The 27,941-nt window shown below is 44.1% G+C and overlaps 1 protein-coding gene across 1 annotated transcript; it reads right to left on the bottom strand.

Annotated features, from left to right (window-relative positions):
• Positions 1 to 1,503: 1,503 nt before the first annotated feature.
• PTGR1 (prostaglandin reductase 1) lies at positions 1,504 to 27,941 on the bottom strand. The gene is given in 14 exon segments (XM_056325108.1): positions 1,504 to 4,689; positions 5,624 to 5,763; positions 6,787 to 6,842; positions 6,844 to 6,887; positions 8,453 to 8,534; positions 8,536 to 8,594; positions 8,873 to 8,982; positions 16,229 to 16,232; positions 18,956 to 19,071; positions 19,074 to 19,117; positions 20,344 to 20,403; positions 21,083 to 21,128; positions 27,291 to 27,327; positions 27,329 to 27,941. Coding segments are annotated over 14 exon segments (972 nt in total). The 5' UTR covers positions 27,398 to 27,941; the 3' UTR covers positions 1,504 to 4,584.

The raw sequence follows: 27,941 nt of genomic DNA, 5'->3' as shown, positions 1-27,941 counted from the left end.
GGGGAAATTAATGTATTGCAATTAAACAGAGTAGGATAATAAGAAATAACAAATCTATAAACACCTTCCCCTGTGTCTCCCTTCTTCCCAGGCTTAGTTACATTTCTGGCTCTTCTACTTCTCCACACATTAGCAGCAAGGGGGGATGGGGGTTGCCGTGCATTCATAACATGTTGTCTCTGCTGCTCATCCCTCCTGACACTCTTCCCTTGCTCCAGTGTGGGGTATGGCCCTTTGGGAATGGGCTGTTCCAGTGTGGGTGCCCCATGGGTCCATAGGTCCTGCCAGGAGCTGGATCCTCTGGGCTGTAGCTTCCTTTGGACACATCCACCTGCTTTGATGTGGGGTCCTCCATGGGCTGCAGGTGGATATCTGCTCTGGTGCCTGGAGCACCTCCCTTTGTGCACTGACCTGGGTGTCCGCAGGGCTGTTGCTCTCATACTCCTTCCTGTCCCCCTGCTGCTTCTGTTTACTTTTTTCTTTTTTTTAAACCCTTTCTCAAATATATTATCACAGAGGGTTCAGCTTTGGCCAGCAGCTGGTGTCTCTTGGAGCTGGCTGTCACTGGCTCAGTCTGATGTGGTAGTAGTTTCTCATGGAATCTGACCCCCAGCACCACCCCACACCAAACCTTCCCATGTAAACCTGATACACTGACAAGAGGCAGTGCAGGACTGTGAGGGCACCAGACTTAGCAGTAGCCTAGCCATGGCACGGAGTCTCTGCTCTTCATCTGAAGCAATAACTTGTATACAGACTGCTACAGCTGTGGGTCTTCTGCAGTCAGAAGACCAAGCACAAAGCTAAGGCAGGAAGAAGAGTCTTATAAGGAGCTCTGGAGAGGCAGTGGGCACGGTACTCAGTTTAGCTGTGCTGAGGTTGAACCATACTGTGGCATCCTTATTTTCAATGGAGGTTTCACACAGACGAGAAGTACACCCAGCCAGGTGCCTCCAGATCTGGTAAGGATCAACTGGGTGAGTTAGAGGAACTTGTGGGGGAAAAAACTCTTCTGGAGATGTTGAGGAAGTGCATCCATGTGAAATGTGGTTTTTCTTCTGGAAAGGGAAAGATGGTCCAAGTTGGTAGATAAGAGGTGGTGAAGAATGCATGGGGGCTATATGAAGCCTTGGCTCTAGCTGCAGCTGGTAAAGACAAATTTGTGACAGATGCAGGTCTCCAGAAGGTGGCGGTGACTGTCTACGTTTATACATACACTTAGACACACACTGGCTGTGGGGATGCCTTGTGCTTTTCCCTCTAACAGCACTGGTGTCATGGTAGTACCTCTAGGTAATGGGCTAGAGGAGAATGCATGAGGGGTGGGTTCCTGCTATCCATGTGGCACCATCTGCCTGGCCTCCTGGAACTTGAGCATCGAGGGTGGGGTGGATGTGGCAGAGGTGTGAACAGACTGTAGTGGAGTGGAGAAGCCAGATATTGGGTCCAACTGTATCCACAGAGGAAGAGTTTTAGACCAAGTTCATCTCCCTTCCACCTGAGTCAGTTGATGGCATTTCCTCGGGGAAGCAATCAAGTCTGGTTTTTCACTTCACATCTGTTTTTAGTTCCTCTGGGAGAGGAGCCTGGGGGAAGAGCAATGGCTGGCACCACGAACAGTCCTCAGAACTGTGAGGCCTGCCGATAAGGGAAATGCAGTGGTTAGTTTTAGCACCACCTAGCCCGATGGCCCCAGAGGCTTTCAGCTAACCAGGAAGCAGAGCCCGTGATCAGATAGTGATGAGGAGCTGAGGATATGGGCAGGAGGAGTCTCCCCATGCTGCAGGTAATAGCCAGCAGCAAGCTAAGCTGTGAGGGAGGGATGTATTTGGAGCTGATGCTGGGGGGGGCTGGGGTGTGAGCGATTAACAGCTACAGTCAGGGGACATGGGAATAAGGTGAGGGCAAAGGATCTGAGGTATGTTTTGCTTGCTTCAATACAGGCTGCATCACGGGTACACCTCTGATGCTGGGGGGGGTTTAAAGTTGGGTTTGATTCAGCTGGGGAATGGGTCAAATGAGAATGGATGCTGTGGCTGGGCCATGTTGTCTTGACCCATCCTGTGGACACCTGTCCTGGATGACCATGAGAGAAGCTCAGCCGACATCAATGCACTCCAGGAATAGCTCCTTGGTATCAGCAACCCACAGCTCTTTGCAGCGATTTCCAGGGCTCCCTGAGGCCACCCTTGGTGTGGCAGGCCATGGAGAGCTCCTCAAGGCTGTTCCCCACTGTGTCCTGAGCTCAGGCAGGTTAATTCCACCAGCCCCAGAACAGGAGACAAAAATTGCAATATTTATTACTGGAACACCTCTAACCTAGAGCCTGTTTCATTTTGCACAAGCAAGCATAAGGCATCAAGTGGTTAAACCACTACTCTAGAAGTAATGATACGTATAAATAAAGAGCTATTTAGTCAACAGATGATGAAGCCTGCAGCTGTTTACGTTTAAGATTATGAAATAAACTCTTCCTCTTGCTCTCATACATTACATCCTCAATGAATTGGGACCCTAAACAGTCTCAGAAATCCCACTGTCAAGCCTACTTCCTAAGTAAGTGTAACGTACTTAGGTAGTGGAACAGATACAGCCACGTGGACTGAGGAAAAGCAGCACAAAAAGACCAGAGGTGGCTATCGGCACAGCCCCAGCTGCAGGCCCTGCAGCCTAGGCAGAGCCTTTTCACCTTTGCAGATGCATGCAATGGAGGACCGATGCAGTGCTGGGGACCTAGCCCCAGGCAACATCTTGCACACCTGACAGCCACTGGGGCCACCAAGAGCTCACTCTTTCCCGGAAAACCTTTAGGCTCAGCTGCAGAGTGATAATGTTAGAGGAAGGGTGTCGGCAGCCAGTATTTGCCACTCACAGGCCTTGTGCAACTGGCTGGAGGATTAGCTTCACCTCCACAGCACCACCAGTGCTCTGCCTAAAAGCACACATGATCATGTATTGGCAAAAAGGGCCTGTCCCAGCAATACATCGCTGCGCCTTTGCTTGCCTTTGCTGGGCGTTGGCACCTTGTTCAACTTCATTACACCGACTGTACTCGTAGAGTTAGCTGCTTCTCTAGAGGGGAAAAATACAAAGGGTTTTTGTGAACTTCATCCTTCCTTGTGCTACCAACACTCACTCCCATGACTGTCAAGGAAAAAAGAAAACAAACTATGTTTTTAATACTCCCTTTTTGTTTTCATCAACACTGTGGAAAAATTCAGCTGTCTCTCCATAGGCTTTAGAACTTAGAGAACAACCAGGCTCACAGTGAGAAACTACTGCAAGACCTCTAGACAGTGGCAGACAATAAGGGATATTACTGTCATTACTCACATGCTTCCAGTGTTTCCAGTGTGTAATAAAGAACTTGGATTTTCGGGAGGAAATAGCTACCTTCCCCAGTGAAGCTGAGAGGTTCAGGGTGGAGTTTGGTTTTACAAAAAAGTTATATTGTGAGCATAAAACAGCCTTGCAAAATCAGCTACAATTCATGAAGTATGAAATCTATACACAGTGAGGGGAGCTTACAGGTCAGTATTTTACGAGAAAGCAGGCCGAGCCAGGATTATTCTGACTGACATCTCTCTGCAACTCATTAAGGCCACTTGGGATCCCTCTTCACAGATTGATAATGAGACCTAAAAACTACCAAGAAGTCCGCCACAGTCGTTGAAGATGGATCACCTTCAATGCCTGTCTATATCCCCTGGTAACAGGTGCTTGTTCTGGCTTTTTCAAAAAATCTAAGGTATTTATTGTTGCTAATCTGTTTGTCTCCTTCGCTTGGTGCCGTGTGGGTCCTGGACACCAATTTAGCATGGCTAGGGCAAGCATATTGATCTCACCTTCCAGGAAAGCCAGGGTGAACAGGATGGCAAAATCAACTCCAGAGTTGGACACCAGTGGCCAAATTACTCAAGGAAATAAGCAGCCTATCTATATCACCTGTACTGGGAGACCTGCTGGGATAAGTAAGTGCTTGTAATATTTTAGCCACTCTGTGTTAACCACAAGGTAGTGGAGGACATTCCACAAACAGGACTATAACACAAGGAAAGCATCCATTAACAGAGTTATTCTTTCTTCCCATAATCTCAGAATAACTGAGATATGTGCATTTCCTGATGAAAGGGGGAAGGGGAGGAAGCTGGGAACCCCCCAGGTGGTGGTAGCCTGTTCTTTGCTCCTCAATATTAGTTAAAAGTCCCTCTGGGCCAGGTTCTGGGCCAAATCAGTGGTTAAACATGAGTCATGAGATGTGCCATCTGCTGGCAAAGCCTTTAGAATTTTTTTCCTTTCTACAAGCCAACTTGTGGAAAGGTTCAAGCTACTATTAAATTTGTTACAGTTCTGATGAAGTTCAGCAGATTTAAGGCACTTTTTTGTGTAGCTTTGAGTAGCAGCTTTTAAGTTCTTCAAGAGCAAAGCAACGGGCATATACTTAACCCCTACTAGCCCAATTATTAACAGAAGTTATCATCACCAAACATCCAGCAAAAAGACTGAAAAATACCTTTCAATCGGTGAGTTAAAAACACTTAACAGAATCGTATTCTCCGCCAGTCTCCCAGGAACATGTAATCTTCAGACATTTACAATGGCTTTTCCCAGACTTTCTCCCTTTAACATTCCAATGAAAGCCATTGGCACATTCTCAGATCCTTCAGTAACTTGTTCATGGCACTTTCACTTTGCCCTGTCAAAAGTAAGACAGGAAATTGCTGAGTTTTCATTCCCCAGATGCCTAGTTTTTACCATCTTCTGGGGACTAAATTGCAACCAGATTTTCTCCAGCTTGTACGTTTCATCTGAAACATGCAAGCTGGCATGCACCAGGGTAACTAAAACTAGGTAGGCTGTTGTGAGGATCAGCTTTTGTTGCACAGCTTTCTACTTGGAGTCATAACAAGGAGCAAAAGTCACTGCTATAAAAACACACCGAGACAGATACACTGCTACTTGGTCCCCGAAGAATGGATAGGTAGGGGATTATTGCCACAAAGCCAGACCTGTCTCTACCTGTAGGGAAGTATGGAACTGCAAACCCAAATGGTCACAAGCTGAGCCATCCCAAATCCCCATGTTTGTAAAAGCTAGAGCCTCTTAGCCTTTAGTGTTCACACCCACAAGCTTTTCACAGCCATGAATCAAGTGTTAAACTCAGCATCCATTTAGAAAAATAAAATTTCAGAAATTCCCCATTAAGTCCCTTTAAAGCCCAGCTCTCAATTCCATAAAAACATCCATTCTTGTCAGTAATTTCAGCACACCACTACAATGGAAATCCTTGCTCATACCACAAATAGAAGGAGACTTCTGAATGAGAAATAGAGGCACTGCTCTAAATATGACTCTTCATTGCTAGAGAAGTGTTTTGAATTACTCTGGAAGCATCTTTTTTCAAAGCCTACATGTCTTCAGGAATATATCTAAGTCCACAAGGCAAAGTACAAACAAAGCAGAAGGGATCAGGCATGTTCACTATGGTTTGAGTGACCCCAAAAGGCTCAAAAATTCAATCAGGTGGAAGCAAAGTATCACACTGGGACCTCACCTCAACAGTTAGGACAAGAGAACGCTTGCAAAGAGGCAAGCTGTGATGTGAGTACACCTTACATAAAACTACCCCTTCCTCCCTTATCTCCACAACCCATTTTAGCAGCGCTTTCAGATTTTCCTCCCAGCAGTTATTCCAGTGGGTCACAATAAACCCTTCCATTCAAAGGTCTTTGAAGATCACTGGAACCTGCATGGAAGGCCCTGCAAGAGAAAGGAACCATCACACCATCTGTAATATCAGTTTCATTTAAAATAAGACCCAATGTATAAAGTGATATTTTAGCCAGTAAAGACTGCTGAATCACTGTTCCAGCCAGAAGCAACTGCTGTTTTTTCCAAACAGAATTTCCAGAGCAAAAACCCAAGGATTCATGGACAGGCAGCCACCCAGGGAAACAAAGGCCTGATCCATAAGGCTGTGGGACCAAACACCCAACAATTCTGAAAATAGTTTCATTTAGAAGTGGCCTGAGCTTCACCTGAGGGGCTTTAGCTGAATCCTGGAAATCCTATTTTGACAGCTTGTTTGATAGCCTGCCAAGCTCTCATGCTCTTCCTAAATCTCAAAAAAAGTTATACACATTAAAAAACAGCTCCCTCAATCATAAAAATGTGTGATAGACTCTCCACTCTCAAAAGCCTGTCCCATTTTCAAACTAATGTGGGAGTCCAAAGCCAGTCAGTTGTCAAAGAGAATTCAGACCTCCCATTCCTTCTAGAAGGCAAATCCGGAAAACTTGGTGCTATTGAAAGTCAATAATTCATCTCAGCCACACTTCCCAGCAGTTCCACCAGTAGCTGAAATCTTAGGGGAAAAAACCCCAAAGCCTAAGATGCCTCATCTAAAAACCCAAGGGAAATCCATCCTCTCATCTGAAAGTACATACTGCGTAAATGGCATCATGCCACCACACCTGTCTTCTACTGATCTGTATCTGCTTAGAGCCCTGGGGAGTGCTGTTTTCAGTAGTTCAGTCTCCTTCATTTCTAATCAGCTGATGTTCTCCATCTGATATGAGTGTGCACAACGGAGGATGAGTGCATGCACACACAGGGAGTGTGGCCACACTCCCACTGTCCCAGAGCAGCGGCAGCGGTTAGTCACCCAAATGTACACACGTACATATATTCAAACGGCATATGGAAACAACCAATAAAATGTCAAGAGACACCTATTACGTCTTTCTTTCTGCCATCACTGAACAGGAAATAAATTTAGTCACAGGAAAGCAGGCACAGCGTCATAGTACTGAGAGATGGCTCCACAGACTGCAATCCTTCCATTTCTTCCTCTGGTTGATAGCAGTACTGGCAAATTCTCCACCCACCTACAAGAACAAGAGCATATGCAGTGTTACAGACAATAAAGTGTGGCATTGACTGCCAGAACCTGCCAACCTTGCATTGTTGCACCAACAGGTTCAGTCAAGAGGTGAAGAGGTGAGTTCCACTACTCCAAAGACTTGGTGGTTGCAGAAACACTTACACTTAGTCAACACCTGTGAGGGCTAGATCTCACTGTTCTAAAAATTAGTTATGGACACAGGGAATCAGTCTGAATTCCAAATCTGCTTCTTCACAAAGCTTGGATTGGAAGCATCGGGCAGGACTTGCCCTTAGTTCCCTTCTCCTAAGAAGCACCCACCACCTCTGCTTTTCCCCCACAGCGTTCTGCACTTTTACCTCTTCACACCATGCTGATGTCAAGTTTTTACTTAATGATTCTCTTCTTCCAAATAGAGATACGCTTGTGCTCAGAAGCTTTTAATAGAGAAAAGCTGTGAGAAAATTTACTGCTGTGGAGGGCTCTGCACAAAAATTGGAAGTGAGAAGGAAGGGAATGGATGTGATCATAAAACCTATTTAAGACCTTAGCAGCACAGGACATGAATTTTGGAAGGGTAAGGCAAAGCAACCAGGAGTTCCTGCTGCAGGGGCAAGCGCTTTGCCCTGGCACCTTGTGCTCACATTGATTGTCAGGACAAGGCAAGTGTGTTGCAATCCACACAGAACTACAGTGCCATTGCCCATGGGTTGTTGAAAGACCTATTAAAGGGGTGATGATGGATGCCCTTTAAACCAAGTAGCTAACCAGAGAATTTTAGGCCAGTGTCTCAGCTAATACCCCTGCGCTATATTGTCAGGTATAATGCATACATTAGTTGTACTAGAAAATTCAAAAAGCCAGCACTTGTGTACTGGCTTGAGGGTGAACTGACACTGTGTGACTGCATCCGTACTGTTAAACTCTCTTAGCCTCCAAAACAGGATGATCACATTCAAACAGCCTGTTGAGAACAGCCCACAGTCCCCATAAACCCCAGCCGTACTTAGGAGAGCTCAGAAGCCACTCCTCCGATTTTACAAGTGTGCCTCGCAACTGTTGTGTTTACAGGTACTGGTGTAGCCACCTAGATCAGGTAAGGTGGGGCTGTCCACACTCAGCCCCTTCCAGCAACAGCAGAGAACTGCCTGTGGTCCAAGGTGGGGCCAGGAGTGGACTGGAGCTCTCTCTGTTCAGCATCAGGTAAATGTTCACTGTGACCCTCACCTCCATGGTCAAAGGATTATGACAGACCAGGGACTCATGACAGTATGTGTCATACTTTCCAGAGAGTGAAGGTGAGCTTCTCTCTCTCCATTCACAAACAAGGCCAACAGTCCAGCTTTGCCTTTGCACCTTTGTTCTGCTACTGCCCAAGTCAGCTGCAGAAGTAAGTGTGGGAAGTGAACAGGAGAGCAGCACACTTGTGGAGGCCATTTCTCAGCTAGATGGTACTCCATAATAAGTTCCTGGTGTAGTCTTCAATTAGATATATACAGTACTGAGTTCCTGCTATAGCTTAAGGAAAATGATGGTCTACTCAGGGCAGGACCCTCTCTCTGAACTCACATTGTCAAGGAAACAGTCAGAGCCATCAGAATCTTTATGCAGTGCTTCATCCAGAGATGTAACAGTCTTGTAATTAAAGGCTTATTCTTTTCAGATAAGCAACCTTGTCATCTGAGCTAGCACAGCCAACCACTTTGCAACCCTGCAAGGAAAGAGGAAAAACATTTCCAAATAACCCCTCACAACACAGGCTGACACTTGGAGAGTGCTGCACCCTTAGAGTACTCGCCACACAAGTTTCTGAGCTCTAGGAAACATTTTAACTAGCTTTGCTATGACATCAGCAGCTTGTCCCATCTCAAGACCTTACAGTAAGGCATGCCTTCAGGATGCTTACCCTTCTGATCACCCATGACCTTGTTCCCCTGTCTCCCAGGCAAGCCTTCTGAGGAGCAAGTATGAGCAATTCAAGCCACTCACCCCAGTTTTAGCAATCTGCCCCACCACAGGGCCCACAGCGCCAGCTGCAGCATTAACCAGCACCGTCTCTCCTGGCTTCATCTTGCAGACCTCCAGCAGACCAAAACATGCTGCGAAGAAAGGAATAAAAGTGAGGAATAAAAGATACCAGACACAGAGATGCAACTTGACCACACTGAATTAAAATATCGTCACAACCAGAACAAGATTCAGTTTTTCTGATTCTTTATAAAATAAAAAAAATAACCCAAACTTCTTAATCTGGCTTTTTTACAGTCATCCCAGAAAAAAACCCAGATACACTACTGGGAAACAGTATGTTATGGCAGAAGTCTGCTTTAGGTGAAAACAGTTTTCTAGCTGGAAGAGAAACACATAGAACTCTAAGGTGGCAAGTCAGTTACACACTGGAAAAGAGAGTAAATGCAAGCTAGACAGAGGTCAGTAGCCAGCTGGCATCTATCAGATTGAGGCAAAGATTAAATGATACTCATCACAAATCAAAGCTGGCAGAAAAAATGGTGGCAAAACCTTGCTGAACTGATGGACACGCTGCTCCTGGAGACTGGATGAACGGTAATCGGTTTTAGGAACCACTGAAGCTCAGCTCAGGCATGTTTCACTGATGGCATAAGTACTGAATGACATCAGGCTCTGCAAGCTTCCTGAAGCAATTTGATCAACTGGAACAGAATCCAAACAAACTTTTCTTCTAACTTCTAAATTCAAGCTTAGAGCTTCCCACGTGGTCCAAACTGAAAGGGTGAACTGAATCCATTTAGCAGCTGTCTGGGAAAAGATGCATGAAATTTGAGAAGTTCTACATCACACGCAATACTGCAATCATTTTGAAAGTCTTCCATGTCAACAAGACTGACCAAGTCCAGATCTCCTAATACAACCTACAGAGAAAGAGAGAAGAAACATAAGAAGATGACAGACACTGCAGCAGCAAGCAGGAATTCTGAAGCACTGCAGCTCTGTCTGCTGCAGTGCAATTTAAAGGACCTCTATTTTTGTCACAATACGACAGCTGTCTTTTGCCATTTGGGGGGCAATTCTGGAAATATGGTGACAGCAGAAGAGCCCAATCAGGAAAAGCAGACTACTCCAGGTGCCAGTGAAGTCTGAGTCTTTCTACTGAGGTTAATTCAGATTAAACTGGATTCTTTCCAGCCCCTCCTGGATTCTCTTCCTATCTTATTACAACTTCTGAAGCAGAATGATAACATAAAGTCGGTCATGGAGAGAAACCCTCTAAGACTGGATTTGAAGTTTTAGAAGACAGGCAGTCTTTATTACAGCGCTGGGAGCACGGGGGAATGTTTCCCCCAAGCGTGCTCTGCGAGTTACTCGAGGATACACGTTATACGCAGCAGAGTACCTGCACATTGCTAGTACATTACATACGCATTTCCATTCACACACAGGGCTGGTTACGAGTTTCTCGCCTCTAATGCGAACCGGCGTGCACCCTCCGATAGCGCTGCTGGAGTTTGTCACCACCTGCACGTGCTCCCCAGGCCGGGGTTTGCCCTCCCTCGGGGGGGCTCTTTGGGTCGGAGGTCACGATCTCCCACCACCACAGCTGCCTTTGTCCCACTTTCAACCAGCTTTCTGTGGGTTGCAGCGCTCCATCAGCCTGTCCCCTCTTGCAGCCAGACCTCCCTCCCTCCCTCGGAGGCTTCTTTCTGCAGAGCTTCAGATAACGGCACTCTTTTCGCCATCCACTGTCTTTCTCGTCCTTCCCCGGGCTCGCTCCCTTGATGGGAAGTCCCTTCATCTGTCACTTTTAACAGCTGTAGGGGGGGGGGGGGGTCAGATTGCCCCAAACCTTAGGCACAGGTTTGTTTAACATGCAGCTAAACACTGAATCAGAGTTTTGTAATTCAGGAGTTCAGACATCTTGTCCCTCATATGGCAAAAGTCCTTCAACGTAATCCTGAGCAGATCGAAAGGTTAAGGCCTTTTGCTGAGCCAGCAACCTTCCCTTAACAGAATACTTTGGCATAAATGCATATACAGTGGTATCTACACAGTGGCATCATTCAGCTCCCCACCGCCACCACCACCTTTTTTCTTGAGGCTTTGAATTTTTTCAAAATCAAAAGCCTCACTTAGATCAGATAACTGTAATATTACGTCATGTTACAACATAGTTTTCCAGGGAGGTTCCATTTTATATAGCTACATGCTATGAACAATACTACAATGATTGTTATAACAATTACAGTTTGCAAGAGATTAGCTAGCCATCTTCTTATTAACCACCCACCTAATTCTTGAAGCAGCTCATCAAGCCAGATTCCTTCTGCTGTTTCCTATAATTCTCATCTGGCCTTTGCAAAACTTTGCATCTCCTCAAGATGTTTCTGGAGACCCTCAGTGTCATGTGGGATATGTGAACAGCAGTGTTCAGTGTCTACTTTTAAGTACTCACATACTCCATGTTCTTTGGCTAGTAATAAATTTAACACTATCTGATTCTCTAAAGTATTTTTGGTATTTGCTTGTACTTGTTTATCTATCAGTTTGAATGCTCTTTCAGTTGCTTTAGCTAGTGTTTCAACTTGCCGTGTTAAACTTTCTAGCAAGTATCTATTCTCCAGTGCCATCAAGCTCGGTAAAATCAAGTTCTCAAGTCCCCAGATCACTAGTACCAAAGTGGAGGGTCCATGCTATGGCTCTTCTGCATTTTGAGCTCTTTTAATTTTTCCTCAATATTTAGATTTGACTGATTTCTCTCTCCGTGTGGGGCACAAGGTCAGTAAACCTAAGGTTACTGGTCGAGTTATTTTTGTAAGCTCTGGTCTAATTGTCCAATATCCATCTCCACTTGCCCATACTAAAAGTCTTGGAGCAGAGAGTGCTAGGGAACAAGATTTTTGTTGATTTTGATTTTGCTTACAGGTATTCATTACGCAGAATCCCTCTTGAAAAATCATGGTTTTGCTTTATTAATAACCTTAGTGCAGTTCCATTCCAGCAGGGTCACACTATACATGGTTTAAAACACCATTGAACATACGAGATGCACTTTATTGCCCTTCAGTTTGTTTAGACCATGTTTTGAGGACCTCTAAGTTTTCACATCCTGGCAGGCTGATTTTACTTCCTTTGGTAGTCTTTTCTATACAGAATTTTAAGTTGCACTATATCAGTGCTTCCTGAAGCGATTCCTAAATCTAGGGGTTGTGAATTGAGCAGAGACTCACCAGTTCCTGGTGAAAACAGAGTTTTATTTCCTTTGATCAATGGATCTTGAAGGACTTTGCTTCCTTGCTGTTGACACTGGCCCCTTCTGTCAAGAAAATAAGATACCGCAGCTTTGCAGGCCTTGTCGGTGACATTATCTACCCATTCAAAATTGAACACTGCAAGGTACTGGGTCTCCCACAGCCTGAGGTACAGGAACGCAAGCAGTGATGCTAGTCAGATTTCTCATTCTTCCGAACCCTTGCACCAGTTTCCTAACCAAATTTTCCTGTATTTCACTTAGGCTTATTCTGATCAATAGCAGGATGAACAAAACTTGTTAGTAACTACTTAAATAGAAAACACTATACTGTGCTACAAATGCCTATACCTGTTGATTTAACAATTTATATATAATTCTCTGTTGTCTCATTGAACTTCATTCATTAATCCTGTTTCGTTATTTTATTCATTTGAGAGGGGCCAGCTGTTCTGCTGTCCATGATGGAGCTAGTTGAATTCTTAAATGATGTATCCAGGGTCCTTTGCCCCAAACCTTGACTGCTATACAGGTTGTTAAAAGAATTTGATGTGGTCCTTTCCACTTTTCTGTTAGAGGTTCCGCATTCCATGACTTGATATACACCTAATCTCCAGGCTGGAAAGGATGAGCCAGTGTATTGAGTTCTAAGGGTCTACTTGTTGTCACGTACTTCTGACGTTCCTGCAAAACATTCCCTAAAGACACTAATAAGTTTTCAAAGTTAATTCCCCCATTATATGAATATCACAAGGTGTATGTGAAGCCTGATAGGGCTGTCTATACAATTCCTATGGGCTCAAATTACCCTTCCCTTAAGGCTGGTTTCTTATTCTTAATAATGCCAGAGGCAGTGCCTGAACCCAAGTCATAGATGTTTCCCAACAAATTTTTCCTCGTTGTTGTTTAAGAGTACAGTGCATACGCTCCACTTTACTGCTAGATTGTGGTCTGTATGGAGTGGGGTAGTCCCAGGTTATGAACAAAATTTTACTCAACTGTTTTGTGATTCCAGCCAATAAAATGGGACCCATTAGCTGATGACATTCCTAAAGGTATACCAAACTGGTGAATAATTTCTTTTAACAGGATTTTAGCTACCTCCCTTGCCTTGTTGGTTCAACAAGGGAAAGCTTCAGGTCATCCAGTGAAGGTATTGAGTAAAACCAAAATGTATCAATATCCTTCTCTTCTGGGTAATTCAGTGAAATCTATTTGTCAATAGTCTCCAGGAGAATTTCCTACCTTAGTCCCCACAATGATCAGCTTACTAGTAGTATTTGGATTGTTTCTAAGACATATTTCACACCTCCCTGTAATGGATCTGATAATCTCTGCCATGGCTCTATTTATAATTGTCTTCCAGAGGTTTTTCACTAAATTTCGAGTTCCTCAGTGTATGTTCTTATGCATGTCCTGGGCTATCTCTCTCATTACTATAGGTGAAACAATTGTTCTGTGGCTGTAACTGCCCATTCCTTTACCCATTCTTTGGCCTGCAACTTAGTTACTAACTTACTATCCTTTTTATCATATTTTAACAGTGCATCTGGCAGGACTATTTCCTTTTCAGGTAATAGAGTTAGGATACCTTTTTCTGCAGCTGCCTTTGCAGCCATATCTGCCAATTGGTTTCCTAATTGCAGAGAAGTTTTACCTGCCTGATGTGTTTTGCAATGCATAATTGCAACTGCCACTGGTTTTTGAATGCTCTTTAATAATTCCTGGATCTGAGGTGCATGTTTGATCACAGTTCCTTGAGCAGATAATAGTCCTCTGTCTTTCTTAAATAGGTTCATGTGCATGAACCACTCCAAAGGCATACTATGAATCTGTCCGTACGTGGGCTCATTTCCCTTCGCTCAGGTCCAGTGCCCTGGTAAGGGCAATCATTTCGGCTTCCGGAGCAGAGACCTCTGGGGGTAAAGCTTGTGATTCTGTTACCTTGTCAATAGTAGTTACAGCATATCCAGGTAATTGCTTTCCCTCTTGGACATAGCTGCTGCCATCAGTATACAGCTCCCAATCTGGTTCTTCTAATGGAGCAGCCTTGAGACCTGGTCAGCTGGAGTAGGCTTCCTCTAATAGTCCGCAAACAATCACGTTCTGGGGTTCCTTCCGTGTGGTCAGCCAAAAGGAACACAGCAGGGTTAATAACTGAAGTAGTTTTAAGACGTATGTCATTTTGTTCTACTAATACCACTCGATATTTTAACATTCAGCTAGGGGCCAGCCAATGTCCTCCTTTTTGTTCTAATACCGTGATTACCACATGTGGTACATACACAGTAATCTTCTGCCCCACGGTGAACTTATGGGCCTCCTGAATCACTAGTACAGCTGCTGTTACTGCTTTAAGGCATCCAGGCCATCTCGAGATCACATAATCCAGCTGTTTGGAGAAATAAGCTACAGCTCACTGCTGAGGCCCTAAAAATCGCGCCAGAACTCCCCAGGCAATACCTTTTCCCTCATGGGTAAAAAGTTCAAAAACTCTTTGCTAATTCAGGTAATCCCAATGTGGGGGCCTCCACCAGAGCTCACTTCAGCCACTTGAAAACAGCTTTTCCATCCTCTTCTGTCCAGTCAGTATACCCACTGTGGGAAGTTTTCAACAGTTCCTGCAGAGGGGTCACGAACAATCCGTAATTTGCTGTCTGAAGGCGACACCACCTGCCCACGCTGAGAAATGCCCGTAACTCCTTGAGAGCTTTAGGCTCCAGGAGGTGGCAAACAGCCTCTTTCTGTCCAGATCCCAATTGACCTTTCAGGATTTCAAACCCCAAATACATAACTGAATCCTGGATAATTTGAGCCTCATCCTTTGACACTTGATATCCACTAATTCCCAAGGAACTAAAAGGTTTAGGGTCAGGGAAAGACTCGGTTCCCTAGTTTCTGCTGCAATCAGAGTATCGTCCACAGATTGTAGCACTGTTCCCTGATTGTTTTCTTTTCTCCAAATTTCTAACACTTTTGCCAATTGATTTCCAAAGATTGTTGGGCTATTTTTAAAGCCTTGTGGTAAAACTGTCCAAGTGTATTGCATTTTCCTTCTTCTTTCTGGGTTATCCCATTCAAAAGCAAAAAGCTCCTGATTTCCGATGTCCAGGGCAATACAGAGAAAGGTAGCCTTTAAATCTAAAACTGTAAACCATCCCTGTTCCCCTGTAAGGGTTGTTAACAATGTGTACAGATTTGCTACTACAGGGTAAATATCTTGAATTATTTGATTTATTGCTCTTAAATCCTGCACCAATTGGTAATCTTTACTGTTGGCCTTTTTGAATGGCAAAATAGGGCTGCTGTACGTCAACTTGCATTCCACCAACAAGCTGTACTTCAAGAATTTCTGAATTATCAGTACCAACCCATTCCTAACTTCTAGTTTTAGGGGATATAATTTAATTCTTACCAGGGATGATCCAGGCTTTAAGTCAATCCTTACTGCTTTTGCCCTTTTGTATTTTCCTAGGACCTCTCCAGCCCATGCAATAGGAATCACAGCATCTTCAGCCTCCCGGGCTATCTTGTTCCTTTCAGGGGACATATCCTGTAACAACAAAGCTGCTGCCTCAAGATATTTAGTTTCTAGAATTAAAATTTCTATTTCCCCCCTTTTAAATCAGATTTCTGCTTCTAGTCTTTCAAGTAGATCTCTCCCTAGTAATGGTTTTGGAGAATCTGGAAAATATAAAAACTGATGAGTAACCCACTGTTTTCCCAACTTCATTGTTAAAGGTTTAAAAACTGGCTATTTCACAGGTCCCTGGCGCACCAACAATGTTTATGTTCTTATGGCTTAGATCCCCTTCTAAAGTGTTCAGAACAGAGTAAGTAGCCCCAGTATCTACCAAAACCTCAATTTCTTGATTTCCCAGAAGCAGAGGTTCTTCTAGGAGAGACTCCTCCAGTTCCCCTCATTCCTGGCTTACTGGGAGCAAGGTTGCAGCGGGGGTCCGACTCTTAAGAGGACACTTCTGTTTCCAGTGTCCACCCCTTTTGCACCATGCGCACTGATTATCACCTAGCCAAGACCCAGGCCAGGGACTGCCTCTTGGTGGCCCACCCTGTCCAAGGCCCCTTCCTCTGATCCTAGTATTTTCCTCCAATACCACCACCAGTCTAGTATTTACTCTTTCCTTTCAACCGTCTCTATTTCTATATGCAATCCAAGCAACATGCAACAACCTTCCCCAATCTCGAGCATCATTTCCTTGTCATTTTTTAAATTTTCTTCTAATATCATCTGGGGACTGCCCCACAAATAGAGGGACTAATTGACTTTGTCCCTCTTCTGATTCAGGGTCAATATTTGTATATTTGCAGGTTACCTCCTTCATTCTATTCAGGAAATCTGTGGGGACTCTTTCCTATCTTGCCTAACCTCACGCAATTTAGACATGTTTATTGCCTTAGGCACAGCATTTCAAATTCCAAACAAAATCCATTTCTGATATTGAGTCAAAATTTGCCTGAGTCTGTTAATATTCTAGTTCCAGTTCAGATCAACAGAAGGCAAATGATGCTCCACAGTTCCTTGTAAGGTTCCTGAGTTAACCTGAGCTTCCACATGTATTCTAGCTGCTCGATGAGTCATCTCCTTCTCAGTACTACCAAACAAAACCTGCATTATCACTTCTATACTCTTCCAGTCTGGATCCTGTGTTTTAACCATCATTTCAAACACACTAACCACTTTCTTGGAGTCATCCATGTAATTTCCAGAGGTTGCTTACTGGTTATCCAAGACTGTTATTGAAAATGGGACCCTGACTGTAATGGGTCCTTCACTTCCCACGGCCTGGCACAAGGGAGCCTGTGTAACTTCTGTTTGGCCCTTGTTTGACCTGCTACTGGGCTAAAACCTTCTGCCCCCAGCCCTTATCCACTCTCCTGATCACTACCCATTAGTGTTTCCCTGCTTCGCCAGGCCCATCATCTCTAGGTCTAAAATGTCTCTCAGGAGCATTCATTGATTCAGTATCATCCTCCTCCTCTTGTTCATATAAACATCTCTGTCCTATCCAACAAGCAGAACAGCACCTTTCCAAAGACCTGTTCTTATCCTCTTCCAAAGCTAAGACAAAAGGATCACTGGGAGCTAAATTTATACCATGCTCTTTTTGCCATTCAGGGTGGTTCTTTAAAGTGAAAAACAAATCAGCATATATATGAAACTTCATCTGACTTCATTTCTCGCCTTAAAAACAGCATCAGCTATAACATTGTATTATACTTCCAAGTGCCGTTCATCGGCCATTTTTCCTTGTCATCCAGTTTATACAACGGCCACCACTGCCTACAGTATTTAAGTAGGTTGCTTTTAGTTAACATTTCCCCCAGAGCAATCCCCTGTTTGTTTCCAGTGTCCCAAAATATATCCCAATGGAGATTTCTGTAAAATACGCCTTTTAGACTGACGGGTGCCCATTTTCTTTTATTGTGCTTAAAATCTTATAACAATATACATGTATATAAATATATTCAGAGTGCGCTATATCAGACAGAAATATATATATATATATATACACTTATGTATGTCAGGCAGAAATTTTACCAGACAGATTATTTCCAGGAAAGCCCTCAATAACCCAGCTCAGCGGGGTTTTCAGCTCGCCTTATGGGCAGGTATCCCAGCCCAGAAATAATGCCTTACATCTTACCAGGGAACTTTGCTTTGGAGCCTTTGGTCCGGGGATCAGAGGTCTTCCCTGAGAATCCCTAACTGGTGCCAGCTGGAATTCCTGTGATCCCACAGATCCGCTGATGCTCAATAGCAGTGTCCCATCTGGGTCACCAGAAAATGAAACCATAGTGTTGTTCATGGAGAGAAACCCTCTAAGACTGGATCTGAAGTTTTAGAAGACAGGCAGTCTTTATTACAGCGCTGGGAGCATGGGGGAATGTTTCCCCCAAGCGTGCTCTGCGAGTTACTCGAGGATACACGTTATACGCAGCAGAGTACCTGCACATTGCTAGTACATTACATACGCATTTCCATTCACACACAGGGCTGGTTACGAGTTTCTCGCCTCTAATGCGAACCGGCGTGCACCCTCCGATAGCGCTGCTGGAGTTTGTCACCACCTGCACGTGCTCCCCAGGCCGGGGTTTGCCCTCCCTCGGGGGGGCTCTTTGGGTCGGAGGTCACAATCTCCCACCACCACAGCTGCCTTTGTCCCACTTTCAACCAGCTTTCTGTGGGTTGCAGCGCTCCATCAGCCTGTCCCCTCTTGCAGCCAGACCTCCCTCCCTCCCTCGGAGGCTTCTTTCTGCAGAGCTTCAGATAACGGCACTCTTTTCGCCATCCACTCTCTTTCTCGTCCTTCCCCGGGCTCGCTCCCTTGATGGGAAGTCCCTTCATCTGTCACTTTTAACAGCTGTAGAGGGGGGGGGGGGTCAGATTGCCCCAAACCTTAGGCACAGGTTTGTTTAACATACAGCTAAACACTGAATCAGAGTTTTGTAATTCAGGAGTTCAGACATCTTGTCCCTCATATGGCAAAAGTCTTTCAACGTAATCCTGAGCAGATCGAAAGGTTAAGGCCTTTTGCTGAGCCAGCAACCTTCCCTTAACAGAATACTTTGGCATAAATGCATATACAGTGGTATCTACACAGTGGCATCAAGAGGCACCATAATCTCCAAGGCAAATCTCTGATCTAGAGGATGGGCCAAACTTCAGGCCCTTCACAGGGTAAAGGCATTCAGAAGCACACTTTTTTTTATCAGAGTGACCAGACAACACGCTGGTGGAATGAGATGAGGGGGGAAAGGTCATACAGGTAGGCAGAAACATCCTGCACAGCAAAATCCAGGGGATAGTTGCCTTTGCATCTCCAAACTCACCCTGGCATGCCAACCACCCCAACCGTCAGAGATTTGGGGAGTGATTCCAGCCAACTGGAAGGAAGGAGTTGTAGGTCTTTCCCATCAGAGATGAAATGAGTCCTCCAGCCACAACAAAGGCCCCCACGGTGAAAGCAGGATTCTTGCTCTTTACAATCTTGTTTAAAAGAAGAAACAAACAAAAAAAAAATAATAATACCTTGTCAGAGACAAGGTATTACTGGCTCTTTCCTCCTTTATTCCTGTTGCCCTGTGGTGCAGGGGAAAAGAAGTATTTCATGTCAGGACATCTAGCCCATACCTACAGATGCTGAAGGCTTCAGATGTCTTTTCTAGAATGTCCACAATCTCCCATCACCAGGGGGATATTTGACAAGATGATTCTAGACTCAGCCCTGCCCACAACAAATCCAATGCTCCCACATGGATGCTGACTTTTTTTTTACTAACACTGGTCTGGTATGAATTCAGGCTAGGTTTCTGTGAGTTAGAAGGCAGGAAAGGGGATGCGGGATTAAAGGGTGGAAAAGAAGGAAGTCACAGTTAGGTTGTAACAAGCAGTTCCCTTCTCAGACACCTGCACCTCATTTAAATGTTGAAGATTCTGAAGATGGAACCTCTTGAGGTAACAAAACCAGACGGAAAGCAGTATCTAAGAATAGGGAGAAGTTCATACTTGCCGTGTCTCTATTCCAGATGAAAATTCAACTCTCTTAGCCCAACAGGAAAACTACATCGGGAAGGGGTAGGTAAGCAGCTTTGAAATGGTGGAAACAGTTGGCCTTTGTTCAGAAGACTTGGTTGGTTGTTCATTTTTCCCAACTCTCAGTGTTACTGCAGGGAAACACAAGAGTCAAAGGCCACAGAGGTTTCTGGGAAGAAACCTGGAGGCAGCACAGCAGGGACAAGCTGAAAAAGGCAAACATCTGTGTAGCTAAATAACCACAACCTCAGGAAAGGATGGATTTAAGGTTAGATAACTGTTTGGCTAGAGCTGTATCTTAGGTGATGATGAGGTATTCTCAACTGGGGTAGGCAGCATGCATGGTTTAGGGCATGCAATTACTAGCACATCAGATTTTAAAATATGAAGCTGACACGGCAAGTAAAATAGTCAGACCTTCATACCTCTGCTTGTAAAAATTTCTCTTATTATTGCCAAAAATAACATATAGTTTGTATCAGAGGACTTAATGCTCTCCAAGAAGGCAAAAGAGGCTCTTAGGGAAAAACACATTCTAACCAATTACAGATAAGAATACAGAATTGCGTGAGTATGTAAACTCAAGCCAAGAATAGTCAGTGCAGGCTGCAGATGTCTCAAATGTCAGTACATTCCTTTGAGATCTGCATGTGTATGGATAACAAGAACTGAAGCTCTTATCTGGCAAGCTGTGTGCCTATCATTATGCCCCCTTCCTTCATGTCTCTTTGACTGTAACACAGGCAGAGATGGTTTACTGTAAGCAACTTTAATGTTGTTCCAGATACACTATGAAGTAGTAGCTGACCTGGAAAGACAGCATAAATAGTGATCTTTGAACAGATTGCAAAGAGCTTGCCATTGTAATGACATACCTGGATGCTTCCCCTAGCCAGCTACTTGAGCACCCTGTCTTGACCAAATACAAGGGTCACAGTAGCACTAATCTTCCCAGCATGGTCCACCACTACAAGAAGGCTGAGACTTCAAAGAACTATCTCTGACACCAATGTCCACCAGGCTTCTTCCTGTCTACCTGTGCTTGAACTACCACCTACCCATTAATATGGGCATATCAGCAATTTCCTACTCAGAATATGTATCCTCACATACAAGCAGCTACTGCAACAGGGCTGCAGTCTCATTTGACCCCATCGCACTCCAGTGGAAGAAACATGACAAGGAACAACAGCAGGGTCCAAGAAAAGTCTAGGGCTGCAGCCCTGTTATCCCAATGCCTGGCTAAATCTGGCACAGCTCCATACTGGGAGTCGTGTAATTTACACAAGTTTTATCAAAAGCAGACAAAGGCACCAGGGACTCTGGCATCAGGGGGTGCTCCCAGTACGTGTTGTTTTGAGGTTTAAGTGGGGGTTCAAATGAGGTATCTTAGCCAGCAATTTAAAAAGAAGAAAAATACCTCATGTAAGTATCAACACTGAGAAACACCTATTTAAGCAGCAACTCTGCAACAAAAGACAAGGCAAATTCCTGGGCATTAGCAGTGCAGTAAAGCATAGTTTCTGTAGGACAAGGCCTCAAGGACAAGAGTCCAAGTACTGATAGCCTGATGAATAGAGACTTGTTAGAACTTGTAGGGCACAAGCCCTGGGAGCAAAGGAACAAGCTAACTGCAGACCCCTGAGCCGTCACAGTTGAGGAGGCAACCAGACGGACAGAGAAACAAGTAGCCAGATAAGGGAACGGATGGCGCCGATATGTAATCAAGAAAGCCGCGTAGAAAGAAACTCCCTAACCTTGGAATAGAAATTATTGCTAGGTCAAGATAAACTAGTAAGTACCTATTGTTCTAACGGTGTGCCTTAAATATCAACCAATCAGTGTTTTTTACGCTTAAGATTTAACCAATCAGTGTGTAATATGTAGAAGGTAGAAACATATATAATTGTAAGAAAATCACTAATAAATGGACAACTTGCTTGCATCAAGCTGCGTCCCGTCTCTTCATTCGCCGCAAATTGGTGACCCCGACGTGATCCGTTTAAGGATCTAACGTGAAGGGCTCTGGAATCGCCTAACTGAGCGACATGCAGCGAATCCCACAGAACTTTGAATGATCTGCTGAAAGGAAGCAGGAGCCGGCCTGAAATCCCTCCGGAGTTGAGAGGTGAGCTGTGGGAAATCTGTAACGGGGAATCAGGCTTCGTCCCCAGAAAGAGACGTATATGGACTCATAAAGGGTCTTCTAGTCAGATCCGGGAGTCCGTGCCTCAGTCTCCTCAAATGGTGACCCCTATGGTGGTGTTCCGAAACCTTGGAAGAATAAGGACGGAACAGGTCGTTAAAAAAGACAGCTCGTGGAAGAGGGCTGCGTTCTGGAGGAGACGGCTTGGCTGAACGATCGTCTTGCTGTCTGGACCAGGCGGACAACCTAAACCCCAAGGATAACACCTGTATTCATCGAGACAGGTGAGCAGCCACGAAACCTTAGAGATTTTAAATATTTGAAGAAATTTTAAGAAGCTTTAGAAACCTGTACTCATTGAGACAGGCGAGCAGTCAAGAAACTTTAGAGACTTTGAAAGAAATTAAAGCGGTCAGCAGACAATTGTATGATGCTGCCGCAGAGGGGAACTCCGTGTCGGGAATGCATTTAGCACCTTGGTGGCAAATTCTGACTACGCTTTGCCCAGTGTGGACTAATTCTACTAACGGTGCTAAACCAGAGGAAGCTGTAAATTCCGCCAACAGTGTAAGCACTGAACTAGAGGAGGCTGTAAATTCCACCAACAGCGCGACTCAACACACTGTCAACGATGCCGATTCTGTCCACACCTCCTCTGCCCCTAAAGCTTCTGTCACTGACTGCAGCGACCCTCACAACACAGGACCAAGCATGGGAACAGGACAACTCGGACAATGATTCCATTGACACTGATAAACCTTTTGATCCAGGTCCTATAGATCTGGAAAAGGAGCTAGACCTTTCCCCCACCCCCTTGTCTCTCCTGATGCATTGATTGTATTTTGGGGGAGGGTGAAAGGGGGTCTGAGGGATTGGTGGCAGGAATGCAAGTGGGAAACACTTAAGTGATGGGTTTTGGGAGTCACTAGGGCATGTTCAGTATTTTGTCAGACAAATCAACCTGCAGAGTGGCAGCCTGTGCAATACGAGGCTGTTAAAGGGTTAAGCAAAGCAGTGCGGGAAGGGAGGATTTATAATACATTTGCTATGTCCCTTCTTGAAGCGATGGCAGAGCCTTATACACTCACACTGCATGATTGGAAGTCATTGCTTTGTATGGTACTAACTGATACAGTATATGATGTGGTTATCTGATTTTTGTGAGCTATGTGTAGTGGCCTTGACTGAAAACCTTAATCGGGGAATTGCTGTTAACTATGAGCAGTTGGCTGGAGCAATTAACTGTGCCGATTCTGTGACTCAGGCAAGGTATCCCAGGGACAGCTGTTTGCAAATGAAGGAGATGGCTATTAAGGCAGTCAGGATGCGGGAGTCTTGCCACAGTCTTGCAGGGTCCTAGAGAGTCACTAACTTTAATACTAACTTGATTGATTGGCTTCAGAATATTTTGCAACAAGTCGAACATCAGGAAGCTCAAGGGTTGCTTTTAAAACAACTAGCTGTGATAATGCCAATGAAAATTGTAAACGGGCAACTTTCACAATCGCAACCCCAACATGTGTCAAATGATTGTAACGCAGAACTCACAGCAGACTAATTCTCAGGCTGAGTTCTGGAATGCAGCATAACAGATTTTTGCTTCTCTAATCTCTTCTGTAAGAATAGTACATGCTTTTAACTTGCTTAGTAAATTAGGCTGCTAGCTTGCTAAACAAAGTAATACTACAAATACTATTTTTTTTCTGGCTTATTAACAGATGTTGATTCTGTCCATCATATGTTGCTACAGAACCGAGTTGCTATTGATTTTTATTATTAGCACAGGGACACAAGTGTGAAGACGTTGATAGGATGTGTTACGTGAATCTGAGTGACCACTGTGTATTAATTTACAAAAGTATACAAAACTCAAAAGCCTTAAAACAAAGATCTGCAACAGAGCCAGGGGCGGGATGCCTTTGGTCTCTTCTCACGGCTGGGAAACTTTGGGCCATGACTCAAAAGTATTACAGGATTTATTATAATTATCTTTAACCACCTTATTGATGTTTGCCTTATGTCTCCCATGCTTTTTTTTTTTCTGTATTCAGTGTTTAGTTGATTGTAACTTAAAGCAGGTCATGGTCACCCAGCTACACACACCCTTTGCCTCCTCGCAATTAACAAGCAAAAAAGAGGAGGATAGAGAATGTCTGAAGAGAGATAGGAGAGGAAACTGGAGAATTATTTGACCTAACAAGAGATGAGAGAACAGCTGGGTATTGTGAAGGAGACTAGGAAAGATAAACATGGTTATCTAGTGTTTAATAGGTGTCTGCATGCTTGTAGTGATATATAGCTATGTAACTGCATGAATGATTTCTGCCCTGAGCCTGGTGGAGCATACAGCTGCGGTTTGGGTCCGGGCTCAGAGATGTAAATAGGGGCTTCTCTGTTATGGTGAAAGTGTTTCTCTTTGCATAAAAAAGAGAGGGAATGAAGGGAATGACCCCAGAGGTATGTTCAGAGAAGGCATGCGGTGTTTCAAACTTTTTGACTGAACCAGTTCTTGTTTGGTGTGCCCTTCCACCTATGTATAATGTTAATCCAAAAGAAGCTGATATTGTTTACACTTTGTCGATAATTGTCTTTCCGTAGATACTAATGTAGTAGGAGGCTATGATGGGAACGTGTCGCAGCGGTTCTTCTCTTACCCAGAGTAACAGCAGGGAAAGCATTAAAGAGTTAAATCACCTTGTTTGGTAGGCAGTTAAGCATGTGAGTCAAAATTGCCGCTGCTTTTTGTTGTTGGTTCAAGGACATGGCTGTGAGGATTTTGATGGTATGTGCTGCGTGGATTTTAGGCGCCCCATTGCAGCAACATGTTATCAAAATCTGATAAAATGTCAGCCTTTTTGGCATCCATTCGCTCAATTGGCAGTATTGTTTGTTTGCTATTGCCTTGGTTGCTGTCATGTTTGCAAGGGCCCTGCAGAACATGGCAAACCTGGTACTAGGTGTTCAAAAACAAAAAGGGGAAATTGTAAAATTGTACGGAACAGAGACAGTGGGTTATTTTGACATTGATAATATGTCTTAGTTGGTTTTTTATTTGTTCTATTACTTGTGCCTTGTTTTTGCTCGATTTCAGAGGTTCTTTTTGTGCAACAGGAAGGGGGAGATGTAGGACAAGGCCTCAAGGACAAGAGTCCAAGTACTGATAGCCTGATGAATAGAGACTTGTTAGAACTTGTAGGGCACAAGCCCTGGGAGCAAAGGAACAAGCTAACTGCAGACCCCTGAGCCGTCACAGTTGAGGAGGCAACCAGACGGACAGAGAAACAAGTAGCCAGATAAGGGAACGGATGGCGCCGATATGTAATCAAGAAAGCCGCGTAGAAAGAAACTCCCTAACCTTGGAATAGAAATTATTGCTAGGTCAAGATAAACTAGTAAGTACCTATTGTTCTAACGGTGTGCCTTAAATATCAACCAATCAGTGTTTTTTACGCTTAAGATTTAACCAATCAGTGTGTAATATGTAGAAGGTAGAAACATATATAATTGTAAGAAAATCACTAATAAATGGACAACTTGCTTGCATCAAGCTGCGTCCCGTCTCTTCATTCGCCGCAAGTTTCCACAAGTCAGTCTTTCAACAAAAGCAACAGGAATTCCTGACAGCTCAAAACCCCTATATTCATTCCATCATCCTTTAGGGAAAAAACTACCAGAAGCCACTACTATGTTCATCAGCTTTGTCTGGATCATTGCTGTGCTGTTACAGAAGACACTTTCTGTAGTGTCTCTTTAGGAGGCTAGCTTCTTCTCAACCCCATTTTTCTTTACCTGTCTCCTCTCTCCCCAGAAGGCTCAAGAGGCCAGCCCCTATAAGCAAATCACTAACTTACTTCGACCCATATATAAAATGCCTTCCCATGGTTCAGCCAGCAGAGGGCGGTAAGAAACCTTGCCACCGGTCAAATAAAACCACGACTGTGGCTGCTGTAACAAAGCATTAGGCTCTTTTCTAGGTAGCCTAATCCACCTTTACTGTCTCTAATACCACTACTTCTTGTGAAAGACATCGCTAAACAAATTTTAATTTAAATTCTCATTCACACAGCAGTTTCAGCTGTTCATCTCCACCTAAAAATACTTTCCATTGCCTGTGCTGCAGTGGTCTAGCTAATACAAGCTAGAAATATATTCAGATATAAATATTTTCCCATTATTCAGAGTAAGCAGGAAGCATAATCAAGGCAATGTAACATAACAAGAAAGGCCATCTCCTTTAACAGTGTTGCTCTAATATGAAGTTTTGCCTTTTCTTGTAGTAGGAATTAAAATGGGAAGGAGGAAATGACTCCATGCTTTTAAATACCCACAGGCATGAAATATTTAAGTGCATCTGAACACTATAGAAGTGTACATGCTACACAAACACTTGAAAGTATATATATGAAGAAATCACCTTTCAAACCTTTAAGTTGTAAACAGAACTAGTACTTCAATGCAATTTCTTTGGCACACCTGCTAAACTGGAGTAGATTTTGTAAAGGACAAGTGGTGGGGTGAGGTTCAAGACAGCATGGTATTGAATGCCCATGTGAAGTCAAAAATCAAGGTTCATTCTTTTATCAACAACTCTTGCATATAATAACTTACCATATTCCCTACCCTTTTCAAAAGAGAGGAACACAGGATGTGCATTTCTTTCTCTTTTTATTCATTCTCTCTTGCTGTCACAACAGGTCAAATATAACAGACAAGCACTGGGGTAAAAAAAATAGATGTTGAATATGGATAGCAGTCTTGACTCGTTGCTTCTTAAAATGAAAGACTGACTTCATTGCCAAAGCTTCCAAGATGCAGGCTCACTCCCACCCCAGTCATTCTCCTCTCCCCTGGCACTATCCTCAATACCTTCCCTATCAGCATGGAAAACTCCGATGAAAACCTACTCCCAGAGGCTGATATCTTGCCCAGCTTTCTCCAAAGGATGAAGTATATGAAAAGGATGAAGTATATGAAAAGCTTTCATCAGTGAAGCATGTTTGGGTTCTACTACAGTTACCTTGTTTCCTCTGTGTCATGGTTCACATCTCTCTTTCTAAATTAAACAAATTCTGTTTCCTTGTGGTGGTCAGTTTCAGGGGCCTATTGCTTCGGCAATTTTCTCCAGTAAGCTTTATTTGCAAACACATTCTAATGCCTTTGCTACCGAGCACCATGTGTGATTAGGCACTGTGAGACTGTGAAAAGCATGCTGCAGCTGCTGCTGCTTGAGTTAGAAGAGCTCAGACGCTGTTTCTAAGGGTATTATTGGAAGTCAAGTGCCTTAAAACCCAGCAAACCCATCAGCACACATGTTCCTAAGCATTCGCCTTTCTCTGCCTAAGGTGCATGGCTTGTCACAAGCTGTGCTAACCCATTTTTGAAAATCCAAGCCAGAGAAACATACAAACAGTTCTACAGACGGACAGCCGTTCCTCATCAATCAACAAACTCTGGAAAAAAACCCAGGTGGCACTCCTCTCACCTCCATCCTTTAGGTTTGACAGCTCTATCTTTTCCAAGGTCAAAGTCGCTGGTTTTGGGGAAACCCTCAAAATGCTTCTTCAGAACCCACACCTTGGCATTCACCATCCTGCACAGCAAACAGCACAGCCAAAGAGATGCCCAACAGTGCTGGGCTGCTCATGAGGGCTAGTTTAGATTTCACAAAGCAGAACGGTATCTTGATAACATGCCATCACACAAGACAGCCTTTGCTTGCATCCTGTGGCAGTATTGCCAGATCAAGAAAACATTTGAAAAGTCCTTTCATTGTCCAAACAACCCACAGCTTCCTATCACCTGCTGGACTGCCCTGCCTGCTGGCAGCAAGCCCTGGTGTGTGAAGTCAGCCCCAGGAAGATGTACAGCTCCCGCTCTAAAGAAACTGAAGAGGGAAAATTTACTAGTTTAAGGAGATTAAAAAAAAAACCTGGAAGGAAAAAAACCCAAACACTTAAACTTACTCTTGTGTCCCAGTTACATGGGATGAGTACTGAACCTGAACTTCGACAGGTTTTTTTACAGTGCAAGTGAGAAATACAAAGGAAAGAAAGACCTTTTTTTGTGACACCCTGCTGAAAGAAAACGCTTCTCCAGTTGCTAAGCTAAGGGCTTGGAGCTAGGAGCATATTGT

The sequence above is a fragment of the Falco biarmicus genome, chromosome Z, assembly GCF_023638135.1.
Source record: "Falco biarmicus isolate bFalBia1 chromosome Z, bFalBia1.pri, whole genome shotgun sequence".
Classification (NCBI taxonomy): Eukaryota; Metazoa; Chordata; class Aves; order Falconiformes; family Falconidae; genus Falco; species Falco biarmicus.
Note: the sequence above shows the minus strand (reverse complement) of the source record. Positions and strands in the feature narration are given on the sequence as shown.